The sequence below is a fragment of the Ochotona curzoniae genome, unplaced genomic scaffold, assembly GCF_017591425.1.
Source record: "Ochotona curzoniae isolate NIBS_2020 unplaced genomic scaffold, NIBS_Ocur_1.0 scaffold_1852, whole genome shotgun sequence".
NCBI lineage: Eukaryota > Metazoa > Chordata > Mammalia > Lagomorpha > Ochotonidae > Ochotona > Ochotona curzoniae.
Window position 1 is genome coordinate 36,996,921 of NW_024467087.1, and position 27,057 is coordinate 37,023,977.

At 40.0% G+C, this 27,057-nt stretch overlaps 2 protein-coding genes across 6 annotated transcripts in view; one reads left to right on the forward strand and one right to left on the reverse strand.

Annotated features, from left to right (window-relative positions):
• The first annotated feature begins 417 nt into the window (after positions 1-417).
• On the forward strand, positions 418-23,057 carry NOX1 (NADPH oxidase 1). 3 transcript variants are annotated; one of them, XM_040999691.1, is made up of 13 exons: positions 418-483; positions 3,649-3,744; positions 10,698-10,808; positions 11,046-11,130; positions 11,434-11,585; positions 11,694-11,875; positions 12,004-12,136; positions 18,452-18,544; positions 19,145-19,380; positions 19,546-19,708; positions 20,330-20,476; positions 21,025-21,149; positions 22,931-23,057. In XM_040999691.1, exons 1-13 carry the CDS (start codon positions 439-441, stop codon positions 23,055-23,057), a joined length of 1,695 nt encoding a protein of 564 aa, XP_040855625.1. In that variant the 5' UTR covers positions 418-438. The 3 variants fall into 3 exon arrangements, with proteins under 3 accessions (XP_040855625.1, XP_040855623.1, XP_040855622.1); XM_040999689.1 differs by lacking the exon at positions 20,330-20,476 and having other exon boundaries at positions 439-483; XM_040999688.1 differs by lacking the exon at positions 10,698-10,808 and having other exon boundaries at positions 439-483.
• A 222-nt stretch (positions 23,058-23,279) lies between these two features.
• The window catches only part of CSTF2 (cleavage stimulation factor subunit 2), a 32,395-nt gene continuing 28,617 nt past the window's right edge, over positions 23,280-27,057 (reverse strand). For all 3 annotated transcript variants that reach the window (XM_040999687.1, XM_040999685.1, XM_040999686.1), the window contains one exon: positions 23,280-25,950. The gene's annotated coding sequence lies outside the window, so the exon portion shown is untranslated. The remainder of the gene's footprint in view (positions 25,951-27,057) is intronic.

A 27,057-nucleotide genomic window follows, 5' to 3' on the forward strand; every position in this document is an offset into this window, starting at 1 on the left:
ACATTCACTTCCCACCCTGCTGCACCAGAGCAACCAGATGCTAACGCCCACCTAATTATATTTCTTCCAAGAAAATCTAGCAAAGTTCTTATCAAAAAAGGTAATGCTTCACGTGAAGTCATGTTGATAAGATGATGAGCAAGTGCATTTTCACCCTTGAAGATTGCTATTTCCTGTAGAGGTAAAAACCCTAGCAGGGAAAATCCCTGTGGTTCTCACAAGTAGGGTTGGTCCACAGAAACTGATAACAGTTCCTTCCAGAGAAGGAAGGCAGAATAACATTATTCATCTCTGGGAGCCTTGTGGGCACCTGCGCATTTTGCACATCCTAAAGATTCATAGACTGAACCAGAGCTCCCCACCCTGAACTTCTCATCCTGAAGCCAGACTGCAGCATCGGCCCTGCTGCTGAGAAAGGCTCCAGGCCACCTCCTAACAATGGGAAACTTGGTGGTTGATCACTGGTTCTCATTTTTGTTTCTGGTAAGTGATGTTTCAATTTGTATTAATTACATAAAGAGACAACATGTTTGTTGGGATTTGTAAATTATTTGAAAGGGAGAAGCCATGCCAGTTATGGGGTCCTTAGGGAGGTATCAGTTTAAGAAGTTAATTCTGACCACAATTGAGGGCAGAGACAAATACTATGTAATTGTTCATAATGATGAGTATGGGGAATTTCAATCTGTTCTCATTCTGTCTTCTTTTCTCTTCCATCTCACTTTTAACCACTACCCTGGAGCACTGATTTTTCCCTATCCTTCCCAGACTTTTCTCACATAGATTTCCTAGAATCATTGTCTTTTTGAGTTGAAAGTGATCTTAGAGACCACTTAGTTCAGCACTGCCTGCTGGAAACATATTGCAAGACACATACATAATTTCTGAACTTCCCAAGGGCGTTTACTGAAGAAGCCAAAAAGAAACAGCTCAATCCAATTTTAAAAGTATCATTTAGCCTAATTTATCAAAAATATTATTCATTTTGAATGTAATACATGTTGAACATAGAAATGAGGTCTTTTATATTCTTTTATTGTCCCTAAGTCCTTACAATCTGATGTGTATTTTACATTCATAGCACATCTCAGTTAGGAGCAGACACATTTTAAGTGCCCAGTAACCACAGGTGGTTAGCGACTACAGCATCACATAGCAGGGCAGATATAATCCAACTCCCTAATTTTACAAGGGAGAATAAAATCCAAGATCGTGCAGTAAATGTATTGAAGAGCTATCACTGAAAGCCAGCTCCCCAGTGTTCAGCCCAGAGTCTCGTCACCATCTCAGGTGTGCACAGTCTCTTCTCTTTGCCCTCTTCCTTCTCTGTTCTCATTCTTTCATTTCTGAGCCGTACCTAAGACTGGGCTCCACCACGTCCCTTCTCTCTGTCTTAGAATATCATGTTTCACTCTTTACAGGGCTCTTTGTCTTTTCTCCAGTTTTTTTTCTTTGGGTTGCATAGGACAGCCCAGATGCACCAACTTTTGGTTTGACATTTAATGAAAGCCACATGTTTATTTTATTAGGTTATCTCATAACATATTTTGAGTGTTCAGTGCCCTATATTTAATTCCTTTTGCATGGTCACAGAGCATATTAGTTTAGGAGACAGGGAATCTGGCAGGTACTTTCAGTGCTTGAGTGATTTTGATCAAATTGTCTTTTTTAGACTTTGGGTCTCCTGTGTGAGTATGGGAGTCCGAGGGGGAAAGTGAGTGGAGGGGGAAATGGAGTGACTAGATTAGACATAAATATCAGGGTGCTTCTACTTCTCAAACACACTATGGTTTTTCAGCCTTCATTCTCTCTCTCTCTCTCTCTCTCTCTCTCTGTTTTGCTGGTGGTGACTCTCATATTTAATTCTCCAGCTTAACCCTCCACCCCCCCCCCAGCCTCATCCTGCTGACAACCTCTGATTTTTTGCTGTTTCTGGCATATACTCCTACACACTGCTGTGTGCATGTGCGCACACGTGTGTAGTGTTATTTTAAAAATTACCTAAGAAATACTTTAACTTCTCCTTCCTCTCAGGGGTTGTGCTCCATCTTTTCTCCATTCATTGTGGAAGGAATGATAGCCAAGGTGGGAAGTGGATTTCCTTCCTCTTAGAAGTACTTCCTCATTTATCTTGTTTATGGTTGCAAATAGGATTCAAATTCATTACCCTGTGTCCGTCTTGGATCCTGGAAATTTTCTACTGCCCCTAAATCAGTTTCTCCTCCCTGTGTTCCACCTGCTTCTGATAGCTGCTACTTGGCAACTCTCTTTTTCCTTTGGAGTTACAGATTCTTTGGAAGAAACTTAAATCTAGAAAGGGTGTTACTTGAGGAAAAGAGACAGAAAGAACTTGACTTATAAGGCCAGTTTAGCAATGACTCAACTCTGTAGCCAGCAGTTATTGGGCTCTTACTGAGTACCAAACATTGCCTGCATCATTCCACATACACTATATTATGTAAGTATCTTTGTGTGAGAGATACTGCTGTTAACTTCATTTTATAAGTGAAAATATTGAGGTTCAGAGATGTGAAACCATGTACCTAAGAGTACAGAGCCAGTAAGAGCTGATGTCAGAATTTGAACCCAAGGACTTTGACTCTAATATCACACTTTAAATGTTATCTTGCTAGATATGAATGAGAAATCAAGATTAAGAAATTCTAAATGGGTCATGTGTTCAGCTAAAAGCCCTTTACCTGTTGGTTGATATGGCTCTGACCTATCCTGGTGAAAGGGATACATTCTAAAGCCATGCCAGCTCCCTGGAGACCTGCTAAATTACAGACAAGCACTTCCAAACTAGGGCTCCAGTGCAGGTCTCCAAGACAAAGGGCAGTGGGTTCCAAATTTCTTGTTCAACCAATCGTGAGATAGAGCTCGGATCAGGCAAAGCAATCTTAGAAGCTAAAATGAGTCTAAAACCACAAGAGGTTAATGTGAAAGGCTTAACATCTAAAAACAGGAAAGTGTGTGTCATGTTGTAATTAAAGAGGCAAACCCATCTGGAGTTGTTGAAGCCTTTTCAGATGCATTTTGTTACAGATGTTAAATTTAGTCCCCGTTTCCTCCCAAATCCATTATTCACTTGCTGCCACGTTTTTGGTGCAATCATTTGAACACTCTAGACCAGAAATGAGCCAATGTTTCTGGCCAAAGTGAGACAGCACATATTGTAGTCTTTGCAAGCCAAATGATGTCTGTTCCAGCACCTCAACTCTGTCATTGCAGCATGAAGACAGCATGAACAATACAGAAAGGAGTAGATGCAGCTAAGTTCCAATGTCACTTTATTTACAGCACTGAAATTTAAAAGCTATATAGTTTTCACATGACATGAAATATTATACCCTTTTTTTTCCAGCCATTTACAAATGGGAAAACAAAAACAGGAAAAAACCATTCTTAGCTTGCAGTATGTGCAAAATTGGTGGTGAGCCAGAGGTGGCCTCCGGGGCTTTTGCTTTTGACCTTGCTGATGATTAGCAGGGAATGCACATTTCAAACTGCCAACTCTGAAAGCAAATCCAATACTGGCAGGATTGTACTCATTTTAAATGAGAACTATAGATAAACACAAAGCAGCCAAATGGCACATCATTACTTCTTTCCCACACCCCAGTTCCAGTGTCTATTCTGCTCCTCTAGGCTGCTTGGATCGGGCTCAATGTTTTCCTGTTTGTACAAGCCTTCTTGAAATTTGAGAAGGAAGACAAGTACTACTACACCAGAGAAATCCTCGGGGTGAGTATCACGATTGTAATGAGATAATCTGCATGATTTTTCCTTATCTCTGATTCCAGTTCTAGTTTGACCCAATACTCTCATTTCCTCTAAGGCTAAGGTTTTCAGAAAAATGACAGGATTTTCAGTTGCATTTGAGTTTTAGAGAAACAGCAAATCACTTTCGACTTAAGTGTGCTCCAAATATTGCATGCAATGTAAGTATACTGAAATATTCATTTTAAGCAATCTGAAGTTCAAAGTTAGTGGGGGTGTCCTTGCATTTTCATTTATTAAGTTTGACAACCCTGTGTAGGGAAAACTCCCCAGATCTGATAAAGACAACATTCAGGGACCAACCTCATGGCTCAGCGGTTTAAACCAGCACTTGCAATGCCAGCATCCCATATTTGAATGCTGGTTCACGTCCCAGTTTCTTGATTTCCCATCTCAGGGTGGCAGCAGATGTACTCAGCCCCTTCCATCCACACAAAAAACTCTGTCTCCTGGCTTCAGTTTGGCCCATCCTTGGTGATTGCAGTCATTTAAGAACAGATGCAAGATCTCTCTGTCTCTTTTGTGTACCTGTGATTCTTCCTCATTCTGTTACTCTGCCTTTCAAATAAACCAACCAATTAAAAAAAAATCTTTTTTTTTTAAAGACATACAGTAAAGAAAAACTTCAGGCAGTAGTCTTTTAAATGGTTTCTGGAAAGCCAGGTATGAAGCAAAGACTCACTGAATGTTGAAGCCTTAATTTGTCTTATGGGGAAGAAAAAGAAGAAAGGGAAGAAGGAACAAAGGAATGAAGGAGGGTTAAGAGAGACAGATTGAGAAATGAGAGAGGGAGGGAGAAAGGAGAGAGGGAGGGATAAAAAAGGGGAAGAGAAAGACAGAAAGAAGGAGAAATGAAGCAAAGAGAGAGAAAGAAGGAGAGAGAGAAAAACTAAGAATGGGGCAGGAGGCAGGAATGGAAGGAGAGAAGGGAGAAAGAGAAAGGAGGGAGGAAGGAACTGAGGCAGGGAGGAGGAAAGAAGAGAGAGAAGAGAAAAAAGAAAAGATGGAGAGAGGGCTGTTTCAAGGTGAGAAAGGGGGAAAGAAAGGAGGAAGGAAATTGAGAGGGAGGGAAGAAAGGAACGGAGAAGAAGGAATGAAAGATGAACGGAGAGACAGAAAGTACAAAGAAAGGGGAAAAGGAGAGAGAGGGTCAACAGAAGAGAGAGATGGGAGAGAAAGAGAAAGAATAAGGGAGAGAGGAAGGAGAGGAAAAGAAGGAAGGGAGTGAGAGAAAAGTGGAAAGGAAGAAAGGATAAAAAAGGAAGAGAGAAAAGAGAGTGAGGGAGAAGAGAGAAATGAGGAAACAAGGAAAAGAGAAAGGGAAAAAGGAGGGAAAGATGAAGCAGGAAGAGAAAGAAAAAAGAGAAAGGGAGGGAGGGAGGAGAGACAAAGGGGGGAGGAAGGAAGCAAGAAGAGGGAGGCAGGACAAAGTAAAACAGAAAGAAATAAGAAAAAGCATTCTGCACCTTGGATTCTCTTCCCGGATAGGTTTCAGGTATGGTTGGTGCTTGCCAAGAACTGAGGTCAGGTCAGGGTAATAGAATGGAGAAGGCTGGAGAACTGCAGTGGAAAGCTGGTGGGTGTGCAAGTGAGCAGGTTCTCTTGCAGGCTGCTGCTTGGGCACTGCCAGCTTAGAGGAGACAATGTAATTGCTATCTCCAGTTGATTACACCACATCAGGTCTTGCCTATATGGCTGGCATCTCCACAGTACCTTTTTGTTTGTTTGTTCCAGAGAATTTCCAATAGATAAGAAAACTTTTCTCTCCACAATCAGAAGACCCAAGCTGTGATCATAATGAATTTGAATATTCTGTTTAAGGCTGATTTTCCCCTGCCATTTTCCTTTTAAAATGTTTGTCCCTGATCTTTCTATAGAAATTAGAGGAAGTGCTCATTTGGTTTAAAAATAGTTTTTTATTAAGAGAATGATGCAATCAGTATGGCTCGTTATTAAGAGCTTGATTACTTGATGGCAAGAAAGTCAGCAACAGGAAAATGAATCATGCCAAGGTCCTGTGGACATCTCATTCTTTAAAGCCGTATTTAAAACATTCAGAAGAAATAACATTGTTCTCAATGAGACCAAATCATATAGAAATGGAGGCTTCTTCCTGTTTCACTCCCCAGAGATCGGGAATTCCGTATGAGTGTATGCAAAGATGCACGTGCTTACATGACATCACACACACAGGCTTTATTTGTTTTTCACCTAGCCATTACCCTTCATTCAACTTTCAGTTTCTGTATAGTCAAATCTGCTCTTTGGCATGTAGAGTTCTATGAGTTTTTTTAATTAAAATTTACAGAAGGGCGTGTTGCTTTTTGTTCGAACCAACAAAGGGAATCATTTTTATAGGTATTCACCACAATTTGCAGCTTATACTCCATGTACCTCAGATATCTTACATGTGAATACAGGCATATGCTAGAATTAGCTCACACCAGCTTGCAATCATCTTCTCTATATACCTCGCTTTAACAATATTTTGTTGTGGCTGCCATTGTGGCTCAACAGGTTAAGCCACTGCCTACAATACCGACATCACATGTGAACGCTGGTTCAAGTCCTTGCTGCTCCACTTCTGATCCAGATCCCTACTGATATACTTGGGAAAGCAGTAGAAGATGAACCGAGTTCTTGGGCTCCTGTCACCACAACAAAGACTTGGATTAAAATTCCTGGCTCCTGGAGTCAGCTATGTCCAGGGCCAGATATTATGGATTTTTTGTGGAAATGAACCAGTAGTAAATAAATTTACTTATTACTCACATCTGCTAATTCACTCCCAAATGCCTGAAACTGTTGGAACTGGGCCAGGTTGTGGCCAGGAGACAGGAACTCAGTCCAGATTACCCATGCGAATTCTAGGGACCCAACCACTTAAGCTAGGGTGTACATCACACAGGAAGCAGGAATCGGATGCAGAGTCAGGATTCAAACCCAGGGACTCCCATGTTAGAATATGGGGACCCCAAGGAATATCTTAATCACTGTGCCAAAAATCCACCCCCACACCTGCAATTTATCTGAACTCTACTTAATGTAGGATCTGATGACATCTAGTTGGTGTCTTGAAATCTATCATGGTGAGAATGTTTGCAACATTAAAACTGGCAAATGCTGGAAATCAGGAATCACCTTCACTTGGGTTTTAGGGAACTGATGTTAAAATATGTACCGGCACGAATATGTCTCCTTATAACCCTACACCTTTTCATAATCTACTAAATCATTCTACGGAGTGTTTCTTAAATTCATGCTCTACTGGGGCATGTACAGAGGTAGCAAGTGCGTTGCAGAGAAAGGAGTTGAAGTCTATAGTCAATGAGGCATTACTGACAGCAGCAGTTCAATTAAGTTCAATCTGTAAGTGTTGACTGAGAAATATGAATGCACATTGGAATAATTCACTGTGCTGCAAGATTTTCTCAGAAAAGAATTCATCCCATACAGATAGCTGCCACAGAATATGGGGATATAAAATCATAGTCCAATATTTTCAATCCACTTGGCAATTTGTGCTTTAAGAAACCTCTATGACTCAAATAAACAAGCTGTAGGAACCAGTGTGGAAATGCAGGGTCTCCAACATAAGCAGAAAAAAACCTACTCAGAAATAGAACAGGCTGTCTCTACCAAAAACAGTCAGAATGTAACTCAGCAGAGCAAGAAAGGCAGGTCATGTGGAAGAGTCAGAAATGGAAAACAGTAGGGCACCTCTTGTTCACTGCACTGCCTAGCATTGTGAGACATTAGCGATGTTAGGCAGATCTTGACCTAGCTTATTCACCTGATGTCACATTGATGCAGGCTATATGGAAAATTAGGATGTTTTAAAAAGATTTATTTATTTTAATTGAAATATTTATGGAGAGAGAGAGATATCTCCCATCTGTTGGTTCACTCACCAAGTAACCATCACAGCCAAAGCTGAAGCTGGGAGCCAGGAGCTTCTCCCAGGTCATCCACATAAGTGTGGGGCACAAGGCCTTGAGCCATTCTTTGTCACTTTCCTAGGTCATTAGCAGAGAGCTGGGTAGAAAGTGGAGCAGCAGGGACTTGAACCAGCACTCATATGGAATGCTGGTGCCGCAGGTAGACTTAGCCTGCTCTCCACACCCTCTCCCCTGAATTCATGTTTGTACTTTACCCATTGCTAGGGACAGGCTGAGTGAGTAGTAACACTGATCCGTATTCTTCCTTTTAGCAAGGACTTGACAGGCATGGATGTTAGGCTGGCCAGTTGGCTTTACTGCAAAAGAAATTGTCTGGCTACCACTCTACCTCCACTTCTATCAAATGGCCACATTTCCTAGCCTGCAGTCCTAAGTACATGAAGCTGACTCAGAAACTGGTTGTGTAGAGTTGAGGTGAGAAGCTGCCATGGAGTGGAGGATATTCTGCCAGTCTGTACCTAGCTCAGCCTGTTTCTAAGCTGCTAGCTCAAGTTATTCTTTATGCTGCTTACCTACCCACAGAAATCAGCTTGAAATTTGCTCTCAGAAGTTTTCTCTTCTGGAATGTCTACATAAGGTTAAGATTTTTTTTTCTGAGGAACTTACTAGTCTTGCTTAAGCTTTATTTGTGAAAAAAACCTATTTGTGCAAACTAAATTATTCTATTTGTGAAAAACAGTGCTGGACACTGAACTTACCTTCTTAAGACTGATTAATCTGAAAGGCTGAGTCTTACATATATGCCTGTGCACACACACGCGTGCGTGCACACACACACACACACACACACACACACACACACACACACACACACACACAGAAGCATCCACTGGTTTGCTTCCCAAGTGCTTGAATGAGCCATAGCTTGACTAGGCCAAAAACAGGAACCAGGAACTCCATCTGGGCCTCCTATGTTCATAGCAGGGACATAAGTACTTGGGCTGTCTTCCACTGCTTTCCTAGGCACAGGGAGCTGGAATGAAAGCCAAGCAGCTGGGTTTGAACCAACACTTGGATACGGAATGCAAGATCTGCAGAAGGCTGTTTAATCCATATTCAATTTATTAAGGTATTTTATGAAAGAGAATGGTGCAATGGCTCAATGGCTATTCCTCTACCTCCAAGCGCTGGGATCCCATATGGGCACTGATTTGTGTCCCAGTTGTTCCATTTCCCATTCAGCTCCCTGCTTGTGATCTGAGAAAGTAGTGGAGAATGTCTCAAAGCCTTGGGAACCTGCACCTGCATGGGAGTCCTGGGAAAAACTCCTGGCTACTGGCTTCAGATTAGCTCAGTTCCATCCATTGTCACCATTTGGGGAGTCAACCAGTGGGTGGAACTCTATCTCTCTCTCTGTAAATCTGCCATCTGCTTTTCCAATAACAAAATCAATTTTAAAAGAAAGATATTTAATGAGAGTACTTCAAAAATTTGCAGAAATTTATAAGATTATTTATTTTGTGAAAAACAAATTTGGACTGCATGTATAGATTTTTCATAATACACATTTTTTAGTGTTGGTACTGTGGTATAATGGATAAAACTACTGCCTGTTATACCAGCATCCCATATGGCTATGGATTCAAGTTCCAGCTGCTCTATTTCTGATCCTGCTTTGTTAAGAGTCTGGGAATATCAGCGTCGGATGGCCCAAGTAGTTGGACCCCTGCACCCATGTGGGAGACCTAGATGGCTGCTGGCTTCAGTCTGGTCCAGTACTTGACGTTGTGGCTTTCTGGGGACTGAACCATAACACTGAAGATTCTCTCTCTCTCTCTCTCTCTCTCTCTCTCTCTCTCTGACTTTCAAAATAAATAAATAGATCTTTAAAAAACCATATACATTTAAAAATGTTTTTATTTGAAGGGCAGAGTTACACAGAGAATAGAGACATAGAGAGAGACCTTTCACCTACTGATTCACTTTTTACATGGCTGCAATAGCCTGGGCTGAACTGATTCACAGTCAGGATCCAGGAATTTCTTCCAGGTCTCCCATGCAGATGCAGGGGTCCAAGAATTTGGGCTGTCTTTTGCTGTTTTTCCAGGTCGTTAGCAGGGAGCTAGATGAGAGGTGGAGCAGCTGGGATATAAGCCAGTGCCCATATAGAATGGTGGCATTACAGGCAAGAAGGTTAGCTTGCTACCCCCTGTGCTGGCCCCTCAAATTACACATTTTTATGAACCTTTTGAAGACCTCTTGTATGGATAGATTTCAGAAGTTTTTGCACTAAATGAACTTATCTTTTAAGTTCATATTCCATTAATCTGTTGAGGAGCCCTTGTATATATAAATGATGAAATCTTTCTACTTGTTTATTAAAATTTTTGTTTGTTAAACATTTATTTATTTTATTTCAGAGGTGGGGTGGGTGACACTTCAATATGGGATGTAGGTAACCCAGTTGGCATCTTTACTACTTCTCCAAATACCCAATGCTTTATTGTTTTTTGTACAGCTATCATATGCTTATAATTGCTACATTCAGAAAGACAGAAAAAAGAATGAAAGAGTCAGTACTGGTAATTATACCTTTAAGTACAAGCATTATTTAAAGATGCAAATAAAAGTACATATAATATTTAAAACTATTCTGTAAATGGCAAATAATAAAATCATCATTGAGTGCATTAAGCAAAATTATTCATTGCAAAGTGTTACATCTATAGAATGTACTTTTTAGTTTAGAATAATTAAATTATATTCTCTCTCATATTAATAACTGTTTAGTAAAATATTTCCAAGTCATTGTCAGGGAAATGTCTCAGTTCCACATTAAGTTCAGTTCATTGTCTTTTGCAAGTAGAGTACTTAGCCTGACTGTGCTGGCTACTGAGAGAGTGGGGTAGAAGCTAGAGCCCCATCCAGTTGCTGATGTCAGAGAAGTGGACTGGGCCAGCACTCACCTGCAAGATGGTTAGATGAAACAGCAATGTGTCTCTTTTTCCTTTCCTCTAGTCATCATTGGCCTGGGCCCGAGCCTCTGCTCGCTGCTTGAATTTTAACAGCCTGTTGATCCTGGTTCCTGTGTGTCGCAATCTGCTGTCATTCATAAGGGGCACTTGCTCAGTGAGTCTCAACCACTACTATGTCAAATTCCACATTAACCGAAGAGATCTCTGGCTTCTTCATGGGACAGATCAACACTCAGTCCTTGGGAATGGAACCCAGAGATCTCCTTTGGTGGCCAAATGAGTGGGTGAGGGTTGGTGGATATTTGCATGCTGTGTGCAAAGCATATAGGTTCCGGTTAGCGGAACCAAGGCTGCCTTGGGGTACCTGATCATAATCACCTTTTATTTGTAGTTTTGCAACCGCACACTGAGAAAACCATTGGATCACAATCTGACCTTCCACAAGCTGGTAGCGTATATGATCTGCCTCCACACAGGTAACTCCAACACCGAAACTGTAGGCTCTAAGGCATTTAGAGTCCAGATTCATTCATCCATGTCCACAAACGTTGAAAAATATTTATCAGCATTATTTGTAAGGCATTGCCCTATACTGTTTTCATAGAGCTCACATTCCTGAGCATATAAAAAAGATCTTGAATCTCTGCCTTCTTGTAAATCTGCTGGGAACTCTTCCGTCTGCTAGGTATTTTCTATGGGTTTCTTCTATTTTGGTGGGGTATGCTTGTCATGATGTTCCAACAGATGCTTCTTATACTCTATTCCATCTTTTCATTTAGCTATTCATGTCATTGCACACCTGTTCAACTTTGAACGCTACAGCACAAGTCGGCAGGCCACAGATGGATCCTTGGCCTCCGTTCTCTCTAACCTATCTCAACACAAGGAAGACGGGAATTCTTGGTTAAATCCCATCCATTCCCCAAACACGGTGAGTTGGCTCAATGGTAAAGCATCTAGAATTTGGTAATGGGCAGGGCAGGGTGGGTAGAGTAGTCTTGTGGATATTTGTGTCCTGCTGACATTTCTGCTTTCACAGACATTGTTGTATGTGACGTTCACCAGCATTGCTGGCCTCACAGGAGTTATTATCACGCTAGCCTTGATTCTCATGGTAACTTCAGCTATGGAGTTTATCCGGAGGCATTATTTTGAGGTCTTCTGGTATACTCACCATCTTTTCGTCGTCTATATCATTGGTTTAGTGCTTCATGGAATTGGGTAAGGTTTTCAAAGTCTCTCTCTCTCTCTCTCTCTCTCTCTGTGTGTGTGTGTGTGTTTCTATTTTAGTCTCAGCTCCAACCTTGCATAATTGTTTACCCACAAATGTCCTCCTTTGTTTGCTTCAGTGGAATTGTTCGAGGTCAAACCCAGGAAAGCATGGAAAAGTATCATCCTCATGAATGTGCTGAATCTTTTCAGAAATGGGGTGATGATAAACACAAATGTAAGCCTCCTGAATTTGAAGGGCACCTCCCTGAGGTAAGAATCCTAAGGATATGGACAGACTCTAGGCGCTACTCTTGCTACTATTATCATTACTCATTATGACTATCGCTTTTATTATCTCAGCCTTGCTTGTGACTTGGAAAAGCAATAGAGGGATGGCCCAGTTCCTTGGGACCCTGCATCCACATGGGAGATCCGGAAGAAGTTCCTGGCTCCTGGCTTCAGATTGGTTCAGCTCCGGCTGTTGCAGCCACTTGGGGAGTGAACCAGTGGACAGAAGATCTTTATCTCTGTCTCTTTCTCTCTGTAAATTTACCTTTTCAATGAAAAGAAAAAAAATCTTAAAAAAATTAAAATTCCCCATGTGATCATAAGAAGCTTTTATGACATTTTATAACAGAAGATCTTGAAGAAAAAGGACCAATGTATGTTGCATGTTGAAAGACCCTCAGTCAAAGTAATAACAATATCTTAAATTATCAGTAATATTGACCACGTGTCAGCCTTGTTGTATAATATGCATGATCTTGCTCACAAGCAGAAATAACCTGTGTAGTACATATTTCTCATCTCCATTTTGAGACAAAAGGATTGAGATCACGGGGCCAGATTTGTGGCATAATAAGCTGCTGCCTACAACACCAAAAACTCATGAGGATGCTACCATGGAGTCTCAGATCCTCTACTTTTGATCCAGCTTCCTGCTAAGGCAGCAGAATATGGCCTAAATGCATGGGTGGGAGGTCGGGATGGAACTACGAGCCCCTGGCTTCGGCCTAGACCAGCCCCAGCTGTTGTGATCATTTAAGGAGTGAACCAACAGATGGAAAATCTTTGTCTACCTTTATGTGTCTCTGTCTGAAACTGCCTTTTGAATGAGCAAAGAAATCTTTGCTTTTTTTTAATAAAGCATTGTGATTCTAAGAGATTAAGCAACAGTAAGTGAATAGAGGAGCTTGAATTCAACCCAAGGCTTTTTGGCTTCAAAAACTGCACTACTCATAGTCACTGTAAAAGCTCAACTGTAAAATCCATCTTTTTTTTTTTTTTTTTTTTTGCGGGAAAGCATTCTTCAAGTGGGCCTTGTTTAGTGTTATGAGGATGTGCTTGAAAGTTATTGTCAGATAGTGCATAATTAAGAAACTGGGTTCTACGTAACTCAAGGTGTGCCCCAGAGTAATTTTCGAGAATATTATGATTCAACTTTTCCTGCTCATAAAATAGGTTATATTGAGAAATGAATGGAAAATTAAGTTTGATTTGAGGTGCTTCAAAGTTATTTGAGGATGATTAAAATGGAGATGTAGGGTTAAGAACAATAGCTTGTTCCTCATGTAATATGATATCTGAAAGAAAAGGCTTCCTAGAGTTGACATTTCAATTCAATGAGGGAAAAACCTAGATTAAAATTTCTTAGGACAGTAAGACAATCATCTAGGGGGAAAAAAAGCTATATTTTCATTTTAAACCTTATACTCAAATATGGATTAAGAGTACATGGGGCAAGGATTTACAGTTATAAAAAGTTATAAAATGTCATAAAAGCTTCTTATGATCACATGGGGAGTTTTTTTTTTTAAGATTTTTTTTTCTTTTTATTGGAAAGGTAGATTTACAGAGAGAAGAGACAGAGATAAAGATCTTCTGTCCACTGGTTCACTCCCCAAGTGGCTGCAACAGCTGGAGCTGAACCAATCTGAAGCCAGGAGCCAGGAACTTCTTCCGGATCTCCCATGTGGATGCAGGGTCCCAAGGAACTGGGCCATCCCTCTATTGCTTTTCCAAATCACAGGCAAGGAGTTGAGCAGAAGTGGATCAACCAGGACATGATCCAGCACCCACATGGGGTCCCGCACATTCAAGGCAAGGATTTAGCCACTGAGCCATAGCACTGGGTCCCACATCCGGATTAAAAAAAATGTTGATGTGGGAGAAGATACTTCTTAATAAGATAAATAATCTTAAAGCTACAAAAGGAAAGAACCAAACAGAAGAAAACTATTAGAAATAAAAACAGACAGCAAATCATTAAGCAGGAAATAGATTAACAACTCACAGACCAACAACTAATAGCTTAATATATAAATAACTCATGGAAATTGATAAGAAAGACAGAGCCTGGTAAGAAGAGATGTGAAAGGCAAGAACAGAATAATCAAGGCATGTTCTAATGTTAAGTATATGAAATAGTGCTTAGCATTATTCAAATGGAAGAAATGAAAAATAAAACTATGAGTAAAGAATTTTTAATCTCTCAGATTAGCAAAGATGAAACAATGTGTTGCAATGCTCTGATGTGTTGCTGCTGAGAGCGTTAATTTACACTTGTAGATTTGGCAATATCCATCAAACTTCATAATTCCATTTCCAGGAGTTCTATATGTTAAATTATATGTATTATGAGTTTAGTTCTGCAGCACTGTTTGATGGCGCAGAAGATTGGAAACAAGTCTCCATCAATAGTAAATTACAGGACTTTAAGATGATGGACTACTCTGCAGGTAGTGAGATAGGGACTAGAAAGAACAAGTCTCCAAGACATTAAATATAAATAGGGTGGTGTGAATGATCTGTTGTGACTTGCATTAAAGTGATAGCATAGGTGCTGGCGTTGTGGTGCCATGAACTAAGCTGCTGACTGTAATGCATGCATATCATATGAGAGCACAATTTGAGTTCCAGCTACTCTGGCTTCCATCCAGCTCCCTGCTAATATTCCTGGGAAAGTGGTTGACAATAGCCAAAGTACCTGTGTCCCTGCCCCACCCATGTGGGAAACCCAGATTGAGCTCCAGGCTCCTGGCTTCACCTTGGCTCCTCCTTGGCTATTGTGGCTATTTGGAGAATGAACTAGTGGATGGAAGATTCTCTCTCTCTTTCTCCCCCCCTCCACCCTCCATTCATCATTCTACCTTCCAAATAAATAATTTTAAATGATTTTAATGAATATTTAGTAGAAAGGTTCATAAAATGGTCCACATTATTTGCTTCTGGGAAGCTGGGAGGCAAGAATGCAAGGGAGATCTCTGTTGCACTGAATGTTCTTTGTACTACTGAGTTTTGTACTATTTACAATCACGTGTCACATAACAATGGGCATGCGTTTTAAGAAATGCTATGCTGAGCCATGTCATCATTGTGCAAACAAACTGGGATAGCTACAGTGTCACTAGGTGGCATAATCTCATGGCAATTACATCACATATGCAGTCCATCATCAACCAAAAAAAATATATCATCATGTAACACATGACTGTAGATGTAATTCTGGAAGATCATATCTGGTATATGTCAATAGTACATTTCATTTCTGAAGTCAGAAGAAGTACTAAAACTATAACCCTCTATATTATCTCATTAGTAGACAAAAAGAACCTTAAAGACAAGGAACTACCAAAGACTTATGAGTTAAGTTTACCAGTGAACACACTTAATACCTTGTTTGACCTTGTATGTCAGCTTCTATAGTTTTCCAATCTGATACCTGAACTAATGTACACCGGACCTTTATGGAGACAGGCTTAAAAGTTAAAGGTTGTTTTGATGAGTCACATAATACCCTAAAGAAAAGAACATTACCTTTGTCACTCTATTGTACTTCTGTGTTCCTTCTAGACACATTACAAAAAACATTCCCCGTCATAGTTCCTCTATTTGAAAATTAGCAAATACATGTTAATTGTAGAAAATATATTTATGTATAGAGTTCTACTATCTAAGGTAAGTATCTTCGTCTTTCTCCCATGTCAGATATGTTTTCCTCTACGGTCAAATATTCTTCTGAAATGTTTGTTTTAAAATAGCTTTATGGTATTTTGTTCTTAGCAAATATTTTAGATGTTACACATGTGCTTTGTGAATAGCAGTTATTGATTTTAGTTGTTTATGTATTTATTTTGCATTTATGAGCAAGAATTTTCTACCCCCTAATTAACTTCTCAAATGCCTTCTCAACAGGCAAGGCATGCAAGCTGGGTCAGGCTGCAGCCCTGCATCTTGGTCTCCAGTTTAGGTTCCAGGAACCCAAGTATTTGAACCATTATCTGCTGACTCCCAGCAGTTTAGCAGGAAGCTAGATCAGTAATGAAATTGCTAGGACTTGAACAGGTATTCTGACACGGGATATCAGTGCCCCAAGCAGTGGTTTAACTTGCAGTGCCTTAATGCTTGTTCCTTAATTGTTTTCTTTACCTGCCTTTCATGGACGTGAAATCCTAAGAGAAGGGATACCTTTGAGACCAGTGAGGTCCATTGCTAAATTACCTTCTGGGAGGATGCTGCTAATTTACACTTACACTAGCTGCATGTGTGAGCATTCCTATTTCTCCGAATCCCAGTTAACAATGGGCATTATGGGACCTGGCATGATGGCTCAGTTGGTTAATCCTCCCCTTCTAAGTGTCAAGATCCCATATAAGCGCTGCTTTGTGTCCTAGCCTGCTACATTTCCAGCTCCCTGCTTATGACCTTGGGAAAACGGCAGAGGATGGTCCAAAGCCCTAAAACCCAGAAGAAGTTCCTGGCTTGGGCCATTGTGGCCATTTGGGGAGTGAACCAGCAGATAGAAGATCTCTCTGTCCTTCTCTCTGTAGATCTGTCTTTCCAATAAAAAGAAATAAAAATAATACAATCAGTATTATTTCTTAAATAGGTTTTTCAATTTGAGAGATGAAAAAGCTACCTTATTTTAATATTAACTTCTCTATTCCTGAGGTCAAAAATTTTCATATTGCCATTACCTAGTTCTGTTTTTAAAATATTTATTTTAAAAGCGGTGTTTCAGTGATTTATAGAGAGATTAATGTTCTACCTGCTTTTCGTTTCTTAAATGGCCATCATTTTTCAAGTATTCTGAATTCATCTGGAGATTTTTTTTTTCAAATAAGAAATAATATCAAATTATATAATGTTCACTTTCAATTTTATGAAAACTACATTGCTCCATCCCTACCTCAAAGATTGCCAAGGAAGTTATCCGCAAAAGCACAAGAAAACTAAGCCCTTGAGGCACATATGTTGCAGTGGGTTAAGTCACCACTCCGGATTGATGTGCCTGTATTGCACATCAGGGTGCCTGATTGGAATCCCAGCTCTTCTTGATCCAATTTCCTGGAAATGCACCCTAGGAGGCAGCAGGTGCTCAAGCTCTTGGGCCCTCCTGCCCACATTGGAGACACAATTGGAGTTTAGATTTCTGCAGCCTGGTCTTATTATGGCTGTTGTGGCTGGCCATTTGAGAATGAACCAGCAAATGAAAGATTCTCTCTCTCCTTTTCTCTTTCTCCTTCTCTGCCTATCTTTCAAGTAAATGGAAAGAAAAAACGAATATTAAGAGCAAAGAAGGGGCTCACACTGTGGTGCAGTATGTTAAGCTTCTGTTTATAACACTGCTGGTGTCCCATATCAAAGCATTGGTTGGAATTACAGCTGCTCTCTTTTTGGTCCAACTCTCTGCTAATGTACCTGGTAAGACAGTGGAATATGGCCCATGTACTTGATTCCCTGCCACCCACATTGAAACCTGGGTCCTGGCTTCCACCTGGCCCTGGACTGGCCAGTGCAGATATTTTGGAATCAATCAGTTGATGGAAGACATTCTCTTTGTTTCTCTCTTTCTCCCTCACTCCCCAGCATTTTGCCTTTAAGTAAACAAATGGAAACTTTATTCTGCACCATTCCAATATGTCACACTTGAGCAACTGTGATTGAGTATTATAGCAAATATATTTTTAGTAGACTTTGTATATATCTAAGTAACCTGATACCTTGAGAAGATCTCAAGAATATAAATGCTACTTTTTAGAAAATTTAGACTAAATAAAAATATAAACAATATGCAAAATTTTGAACTTCAGAGAAAAGAGATGGTGAATATGTGTCAAAGTCTCTGTTACTGGTCAATTGACCAATCACTTTAGACATGTACTGCCCACTCTTTTTGCTATATTTTGTTTTTTTATCAGCTACTTTTAGTTCACATCTGTCTTCTCCATCAATTCTTCAGGTTGGACAACTTTCCCTGAAAGATTGTCTTAGATTCTTAAAATTAAATTTTACATACAATTTAAGAATATATGTATATCTGTATTCTCTCTCTCCGTTATCTAGCCATGTATTTTGCTTCTGTGCTTTTCCTTCCTGGTCAGATCTGTAGCTTTCCAGAAACTGTTCTGTTTATGAGTAACAGATTAGCAAACCACATGATTGTGCAACATTTCTTTTTGATTTCCATCCTCAAGGCTTAAAATGAGTGGTTTAATGTTAGTACACATCAGCAATCTCAAATATTTATTAATTGAAAGAATAAACTGTGACACAATCAGTCTTAGTGTATGATCTTCTTTGCAGTCCTGGAAGTGGGTCCTTGCACCGTGCATTCTCTACACTTTTGAAAGGATCCTCCGTCTTTTGCGCTCCCGACAGGAGGTTGTGATTACCAAGGTAAAGAATATGGGCTTTTCTCTTGATGTGGAAGAGTTTTTTCTCTGCTGGATTCCAGACCCCACTGTCACATTGTCAATGAGAAGGAAATAAAAAATAACATGGGGTCAACATACCTCGGTTTCTCCAGTGTGGGACAAAAACGATGGGAAAGGTCTGTCAGAGAAATGCCTAGGATGGATCTTCTTCAGAACTGTCTTTGATGTAGCTTGTGCCAGACCTAGTCCATAGCTAAATTTTGCTTGGCCCACCCAATGTTTGTTTTAAAAGTCAAATTCATTCCTAGCATTTTACAATACGAATGAAAGTTCTCTCTTCTCTCTCTCTTGTCTTCTCCCACTCCCAACACACACACACACACACACACACAGGGTCACTTCTTGCCTCCCTTGAAAAGTGAGAAAACCTTAACACCAAGTCAATGGCCTGGGGTTTTTGCAAACATTTTGAACAGTTGAGTAGCTGCTGCCCCCTTTCGGAAAAACTTGGGTTTGCAGTTCATTTCTACAAGTCACTGACTCTACCCATGTACTTCACCTTCCTATCCCTGACCTGGAATGAATGAGTTTGCCTACTGCGTTGTGTGTGCTTCCTTCACAGGTGGTCATGCACCCAGCCAAAGTTTTGGAATTGCAGATGAAGCAGAAGGGCTTCAGCATGGAAGTGGGACAATATGTCTTTGTTAATTGTCCTTCAGTCTCTGTCTTCGAGTGGCATCCCTTTACTCTGACCTCTGCACCAGAGGAAGATTTCTTCTCCATTCATATCCGAGTAGCAGGGGACTGGACAGAAAAACTCATCGAGGCTTTTGAACAACAGCAGTCACCATTGCCCAGGTGGGTTTTTCAGGCCATCAGAGTCAGCAGACAAAAGAATGCAAGTTCTCACTGACCCTTAGGTGGGGTACAATAGAAATAAACAAGCAGAGATCAGCCACGGGAACAGCTATGTTAGAGAGGGTGTGGTGACTCACTTGCCTGTTGTCTTCTGTCTTCTGCCAGAATTGAGATAGACGGTCCCTTTGGCACAGTCAGCGAAGATGTTTTCCAGTATGAAGTGGCTGTGCTGGTTGGAGCAGGAATTGGGGTCACCCCTTTTGCTTCCATCTTGAAATCCATCTGGCACAAATTCCGGCTTGCAGACCAGAACCTCAAAACCCAAAAGGTACACTTCTATATAGTAATTGTTATCTGGCCTCGGCTCGACTGGTCTGTTGGGCTTGTGGGCTAGCTCTTTACAATCGCTAAGGGAGTAAACTCTCCCAGGAGGTAGTAGAATGAGAAATCACTTCTCTCTGCCATGGCATCAGCTTCTGCCAGTTTCCTGCAAGAGCAGAGGCTGATTTTTGATTTGGAGCTTCAAATCACCCTAAACCAGATATAGTCTTGCGGGAGGGTTTTTAACCTGATGAAAATTGTCAGAACACGGAAAATTCCTGTTGTCTTAGGGCTGCTGTTCTGTAAACACGGATTTCCCAGATTAGTCAATAAATGTAGAGCATCTACGAGAACACAAAGTCTGTGGAAAATGGAGTTCAAAGATAAGCTTAGTTTGTGCCAAATGATTAAAATCCATGCATACAGGAGGGCTTCAAAGATCTATTATGAGAAATTATACATATATGTCAGAAGCCCTTTGCACCAATAATTATGCTCATTCCTTTTTTTATTAACTTTTCTAAGTCCCCTCATGTGTATAAATATATATATGGATATTATTTATAGTATATGTTATTCATATATATAAAGGGCACTTGACAAGGATATGTTCTTTTGCCTATTCCAGATCTATTTCTACTGGATTTGCAGGGAGACAGGTGCCTTTGCCTGGTTCAATGACCTGCTGACATCCCTGGAACGGGAGATGGAGGAATTAGGCAAAGTGGATTTTCTAAACTACCGCCTCTTCCTCACTGGATGGGACAGCAACATCGTGAGTTTAAACAACACACTAATTCTCGTGTTAACTGTCAGGATGCAAGTCAGATAAAAGACAGTGCATGATGATTAGAGATAATTATTTCTTATGATATCCTACTGCCCCTCAGCATCATATCCAACTTTTTTTTAAAAAAAGATTTATTTATTTTTATTGGAAAGGCAGATTTTTACAGAGAAGGAGAGATGGAGAGAATAATCTTCCATCTGTTGCTTCATTCCCCAAATGGCTGCAACAGCTGGAGCTGAGCCGATCCGAAGCCAGGAGCCAGGAGTTTCTTCCAGGTCTCCCACATGAGTGCCGGGTCCCAAGGCTCTGGGCCAACTACCACTGCTTTCCCAGGGCATAAGCTGGGAAATGAGTGGGAAGTGGAGCAGCCGGGACATGAACCAGTGCTCATATGGGATGCTGGAACTTGCAGGCAAAGGTTTAGTCAGTCGCGCTATTGTGCTGGCCTCCTTACATCCAACTTTAAAAGAGGCTGCAGAAAGAGGCAGCAATCAGGACTTGCTTTTTCTAACTTGCTATTTTTCTGACTCCAGGCCGGCCATGCTGCATTAAACTATGACAAGACCACTGACATCTTGACAGGTCTGAAACAGAAAACCTCCTTTGGGAGACCCATGTGGGACAATGAATTTTCTTCTATAGCATCTGCCCACCCCAAGTAAGTATATTCTCTGTTAGTTGAGTTTACCAAGATAGAGGTTTAGGAAAGATATAATTGCATTTTGAACATTCTTGGGGAACTGAAAACACATGAAAAAATGCAGTGAATGTAGGCACAGGAATTGTGATGTACCAGCAGAGGTGCTCGTAGCACATGTTTCATGAACTTTTTGAAGACCTCCCATATGTATGGATTGTAATAATTTGGCACAAAATAAGCTTGTTTTTAAATTCCACTTCACACAGACACACAGACACACACACACACACACACACACACACACACACACACACACACAGGATCTCTCTGGAGCAGAAACCATTCTTACATTTTGTTTAAAACTGAAGAAATCTTATCTGGGACCTTAGCAAGAACAAGGGTCACAGTCTTATCATTGGTGAGAGAATGCTGCCCCAGCAAGCTTTATTCAAGCAATTCACCAAGAAAATGGTTGTTCAGCCTAATGACAATCTTGGCACATTTATAGATAGGAAAGGGTCTGATAGAAATGAAATAAATGTAAAAAAGAGGGGAGAAGATTAAGATGGGCTTAGTAAATGATGGACAAAAGCAGATGGTGGATGGGAAATGGAGAGCTTTAAATCCTACGTTGTTTGTGGGAATGTCAAATGGTACAGGATTCTTTGGCAGCTCCACAAAAGTTTCCCTATGACCCAGCAATTGCACTCTTCAGTATACAACCAAAATGACAACATATGTCTATATAAAAGCTTGTTACTTCAACATACATAGCATGTAAAAATTCATTTATAATATTCAAGTAGTAGCAACCCATGTACTACAAGCAGATGAACGGATAAAACAAATGTAGTATATCTACATAGAACTCCTCAGTTTTATAAGGCATTAAATATTGACAACACAGACAAACCTTAAAGACATACCCAATGAGAGAAACTAGCCACAAAAGCCATATATTGCATGATTTCGTTTATATGAAATGTTCAGCGCATGCAAATCTATAGAACATAGATTAGCAGTTAGGTAGGATCAGATGTTTGGGAGGAAATGAGTGACTGCCAATGTGGATGAGATTTATCTTGTAGATTAATGCAAGTATTCTAGAATTAGACAGTGATTACTGCACAACTTTGTGGCTATACTAAAATGTACTGATTGTACATTTTAAATAAGAGTGAACTTATGGTATATGATTATGCCATAATTCAATTAAAAGAGAGGATGAGACACAGCTTAGTTGGAAAGAACATCCCCCTCTTTTGTTATGAGAAATTTTGAGGTGGGGATAAGATCACGGTCAATGGCTTTCACCGCAAGTAACACGTAAGCACTTGTCTGTGAGCCACACATTTTCCCAACTGTATGAAAACATGTATGAAAACCATGTTTTCATCTACTCTTCAAAAGCCACCCTGAGGTAGGTGGGCACTATTTATATCCATTTTATAGGTGGGAAAGTTGAAATACAAAGGTTTCTTAAAGTTACATAGGTGGACAAATGTCAGAGCTGGGATTTGAATCTAACCTGACTGGATCCAGGGTCTAATACTTGACTACTATAATACATCTTTTGACTGTGTTCTCAATAAATGTAAGGTTGAGTGCTGACAGTAATGTGAGATCTTGGCAACATAGCTGGGGCTTGAAAACAGAAAAGATAAACTAACAGGAAATCAACCAATTTTTTTAACTGGTGTTTGGAACAACAGAGGCCTAAAGAGGAAGTCTGTTCATTCCAACTGACACCCAACGATCTTTACTGAATTCTACCTCTAATTATTACTTTATTTGTGCAGGTCCGCGGTGGGGGTTTTCCTATGTGGTCCTCATGGTATAGCAAAGAGCCTGCGTAAATGCTGTCACCGACATTCCAGCCTGGATCCCAGGAAGGTTCAATTCTACTTCAACCAAGAAAACTTCTGAATCACAGGAAAGAAGATGGCAATCTGCATTTCATCTCTTCCACTATTGTGGTCAGACTTGGACAGCCATTCAAAAGCCATGACAGTTCTCAAGAGCTCTGGCAGCTGAACAGTTACACAATGTAACCCCGGGTAGCTCTGTTGATTCCAGCTGTTACTCTCTCATGGTCTGTGGTTATCACCCCACCCTGCTACCCTCATAGAAGATTTCTAAGTAGGGTGGCTTTTTAAATAAAAATTTATTGAATGACAAAACATAAACATAAATAAACAATGAGCATAAAATTATCAAGAACTCTAACCCCACATAATATCAACTGCACATACTCTGTTACATTAAACATAATCTTATCCAGTGTGAACAGCAATTTATGCTTTAATCCTGCTTGTCAAAAACTGAAGGATTTTCTTCTTTGCTTAGTGAATCAATCTTTTGTTATATTTTGGGCTTTCCATTTGGAAAAGAAATTCTTGAAAGTATGTAAATTATAATTGAAATTCCATTATAATTGAAAAGTGAGCTATTCTGTCAGTTTCTATTATTCTGCTGAAAATAACCAAAAAAAAAAAAAAAAAAACCTTAAACTCCATTTTGGGATGACTTATTTGTTCAACACAAAGGCTCTTTATCACTGTTTTTATTAAAAGGATTTATTAATGTCTAGTTTAAAAATAAAGACTTTACAATTTCAATAGCTTTTTTTTTTTTGGCTTCATCAAATGACATCAGCAAAATTTGTTCTTCTTATGCTTTCTATTTCTGTCATCTATCTAACCTTAGCCCACAATTAGCACATGTGCACTCTGGGATATTAGTAGTCACCACCAATGACTAGGAGGAAAGAAGCCTCAGGCCCTCAAAAGAAGGGAAAAAACTCTGCATTTCAGTGTACCCAGAGTTCACCTACTATAGACCTTTAATAATGTACCCAGTGAATTAGCATTATAGCATCAATTTTTCTACCATCAACTGGCCAAGAATGAACAAATGATTGTTACTAACTATTCAGGAAGGATTAGTGAGCTTGGTTTTTCAGTCACTAGTCTGAACACAATAAATGCAGCCCATGGACCCATGGTAGTTAACTGTTTTATTACACCAGTAAGACAGTGATAGGTGCTTCTGTAGGGATAGACTGGGATACTAGTGCTGTTTCTGATTTGTTCACTTGAATCCAGGTTACCTAAATTAAGTTAATGTGTCTTTGAGAAAACATATAATGGAACCTTGAAAATGAAGTTTTTGTTAGAGAATTATTGATCAAATAATCGCATCTTGAAGGCCTTTGAATTTGGAATGCTAGTGTCCCCTGAAATGTGAGTTCCTAATGAGAAAGGCTGTCTAAATATACTAACACTTCAGTATGTTGCCAAAATTAACATTTGAAGGTCCTTCTGATAGTCATGGAAGTAAACACAAAAGATAATGAAAATAATAAACTCTATGCATCACTACCATCCAAGCTGAACTGGGGATGTGCAGGATAGCCAGAAAGCTCCTCAGCTGTTTCCGCACATTTTCTTCACCAGGTTAGTAAGAAATAGCTTACTCAGCACATTTCTATTGTAAATGATTTTGTATCAGAATAGAAAATCCCTCCATTTCAATGTCTATCAGGCTGATTATCTTTGCATTCTGCTGCTTGACATGTAAAGCAATATGCTATTACATTCTCTAAGTCTACACAGGCTTTTAATACACCTGACCATAATCCTAGCCCTGTGGGAAGGATTCCGAGAATACAAATAGAATCAAAAGTAGTTCCAATAGAACTTCACTAAGGATTAAGGCAACTTATAACCTCTTGAGGTTGGCCTGATGGAGAGAAACTATGTTTCTCCTTAATGCCACTATGAGAGAGAATAGGCAGAGGACCCCATGTTAGAGCACTGATTATATTCAGAAATATCTGCAAGGTAAGAAGCAAGGGCAGACCTAACAGGCAACCTGAATACTTGTTCTCTACATTTGGTCTTCTTGAGAATAATGCAAAAGTTTTAGGCTTTCTGCTTAAATTCCCAGAATAAATCTGGCTTATAACATAGGGCAGCAGGTTAGTGATTTCCTGAAAGATAGGATGAAACATATTTTGCTCACTTGACTGTTTTTTTAACCTCAAACATGTGAAAGTTAGTTGAGTTTTTCAACTTTAGAAGTTGACTGCCATACTGAAGTTATACAATGAGAGAATTTCAACAGTGTCCTCTATTGATACACTCAGACCAGTGCCAACACAACCTTTGTTTTAATTCTGAACTATGCATGTTCAGATCTGCTATTGACAAAAAAATGCATTTAGATATTTTGATTTTTGTAAACACATTGCTGTGCTAGACTCTTCGCTTTGCTGGCCTTGTAATCGTTTTACAGCTCTAAGCATGTGCTATTTTCTCCCAGAAGACTTGTAAGTTTGACAAAGTTTCCAAAGGCAGAAGGCTTATTATTCTTGTTGGAAGCAAATTAAGCAAATACTAATAAATTCAAGAAAGCCTTGCTTCTAAGAAATTCTCAAGTATTATCAAGAAGAATGAATGGTTAATCTAAAGAGCGAGTGACAATATAATCTCAAATTACAATGCTGAAGGAAGGGTAGAAAACACATCTAAGGTTTTACCCTTGGTGTTGAGCTGTTTAAACCCCCCAAAAGGTCATGTGTATCAATCTGCAGTGTACTAAAATGGTGTTGATAGTTTATTTCAAGTCACAGAAAATTTACAAACTGAGACAACAAAATGGAACAGTTTGTTTTTTTTCTGAGAGAAGGTGATGGAAATCCTCCACCTGGCACCAACAAGTCAGTCAAGAATTAGGATACTGAAGCCATCTTTTTTGCAACATTTCAACAAAGTAGGGAAGTAATTTCCAGATTATGTTGCCAGGTAGCTTTGAAACCCTGAAAGAAAAAGTTGGAAGAAACATATCAGAAGTGGGGACAAAGTTCTCTTCCCCAAACATCAGGAAGAAAGTTACAAGACTTGGGGAAAGGAAGGTCGTAATCAACTCAAATCATAAGGACAGTTTTTGAAGGTACTGTCTCCTGCTTCCCACATCCCCAAAGCCATCATTGCTTGCAACAGGGTTTCTGGAGATAGGGGGCTGTCCTACAGGCATAGGAGGCCCAGTAACATCTCTGGTCTCTAAGACACTGAATGCCAATGGCATACTGTATCTTCTAAAGTCATGTAACTAAAAATGTTTCCAGACACTTCTAAATATCCCACTTAGCACTGATCTCTGATGGTGATGGTACAGAAGTCTGTCCATGATGGCAGAGAATGATCATCACGAACCAGGTATAGGACACAGGAACACTCTGGCCACAGTATGAACAAATATTAACACAAACAGTGAAACTTCACCCACATAAAGTTACATGATTATAGTCATACATACATGCACGTACAATTTACTGTAGGTTTAAAAAATGGTGAAAATACCCCTTGGGATGCCCACTTTCTAATATCACAGTGCATGGGTTCAAGTTCCAGCTCTGATTGCAATTCCACCTCCCTGCTAATGCGCACCCTAGGAGAAAGCAGCGATGACTCAAGTGGTTGGGTACCTGCCTCCCACATGGGAGACCTAGATTGAGTTAACTTGATTGTTGTGGGCATGTGAAGAGTAAACCAGTGGAGGGAGGATCATTTTTTGTGTGGATGACTCTTCACCTTTTAAATAAATTAAGAACTTTAAAAAAATATGGCAAAAACTAAACAAGATCTGTAGTCTAACAATAAAATATCAATATCAATTTCTTGGTTTTGTACTACTTAAAATAAAAAAAGGATCATACTACAGCTGTTTAAGAAGTTATTACTGGGGGCACAGCATAGCAGCCTAGTGGCTAACGTTCTCGCCTTGAATGCTTCAGGATCCCATATGGGTGCTGGTTCTAATCTCAGTGGCCCAGCTTCCCAAACAGCTCCCTGTTTGTGACCTAGGAAAGCAGTTGGAGACGGCCCAAACCCTTGGGACCCTCCACCCGTGTGGAAGACCTGGA

Excerpts from the sequence above, each read along its gene's own strand:
- NOX1 (XM_040999691.1), top strand. The coding sequence starts at position 439 with ATGGGAAACTTGGTGGTTGATCACTGGTTCTCATTTTTGTTTCTG. Across the intron at positions 11,131-11,433 it reads TATGATCTGCCTCCACACAG|CTATTCATGTCATTGCACAC; the intron begins GTAACTCCAACA and ends CTTTTCATTTAG. Across the intron at positions 11,586-11,693 it reads CCATCCATTCCCCAAACACG|ACATTGTTGTATGTGACGTT; the intron begins GTGAGTTGGCTC and ends CTGCTTTCACAG.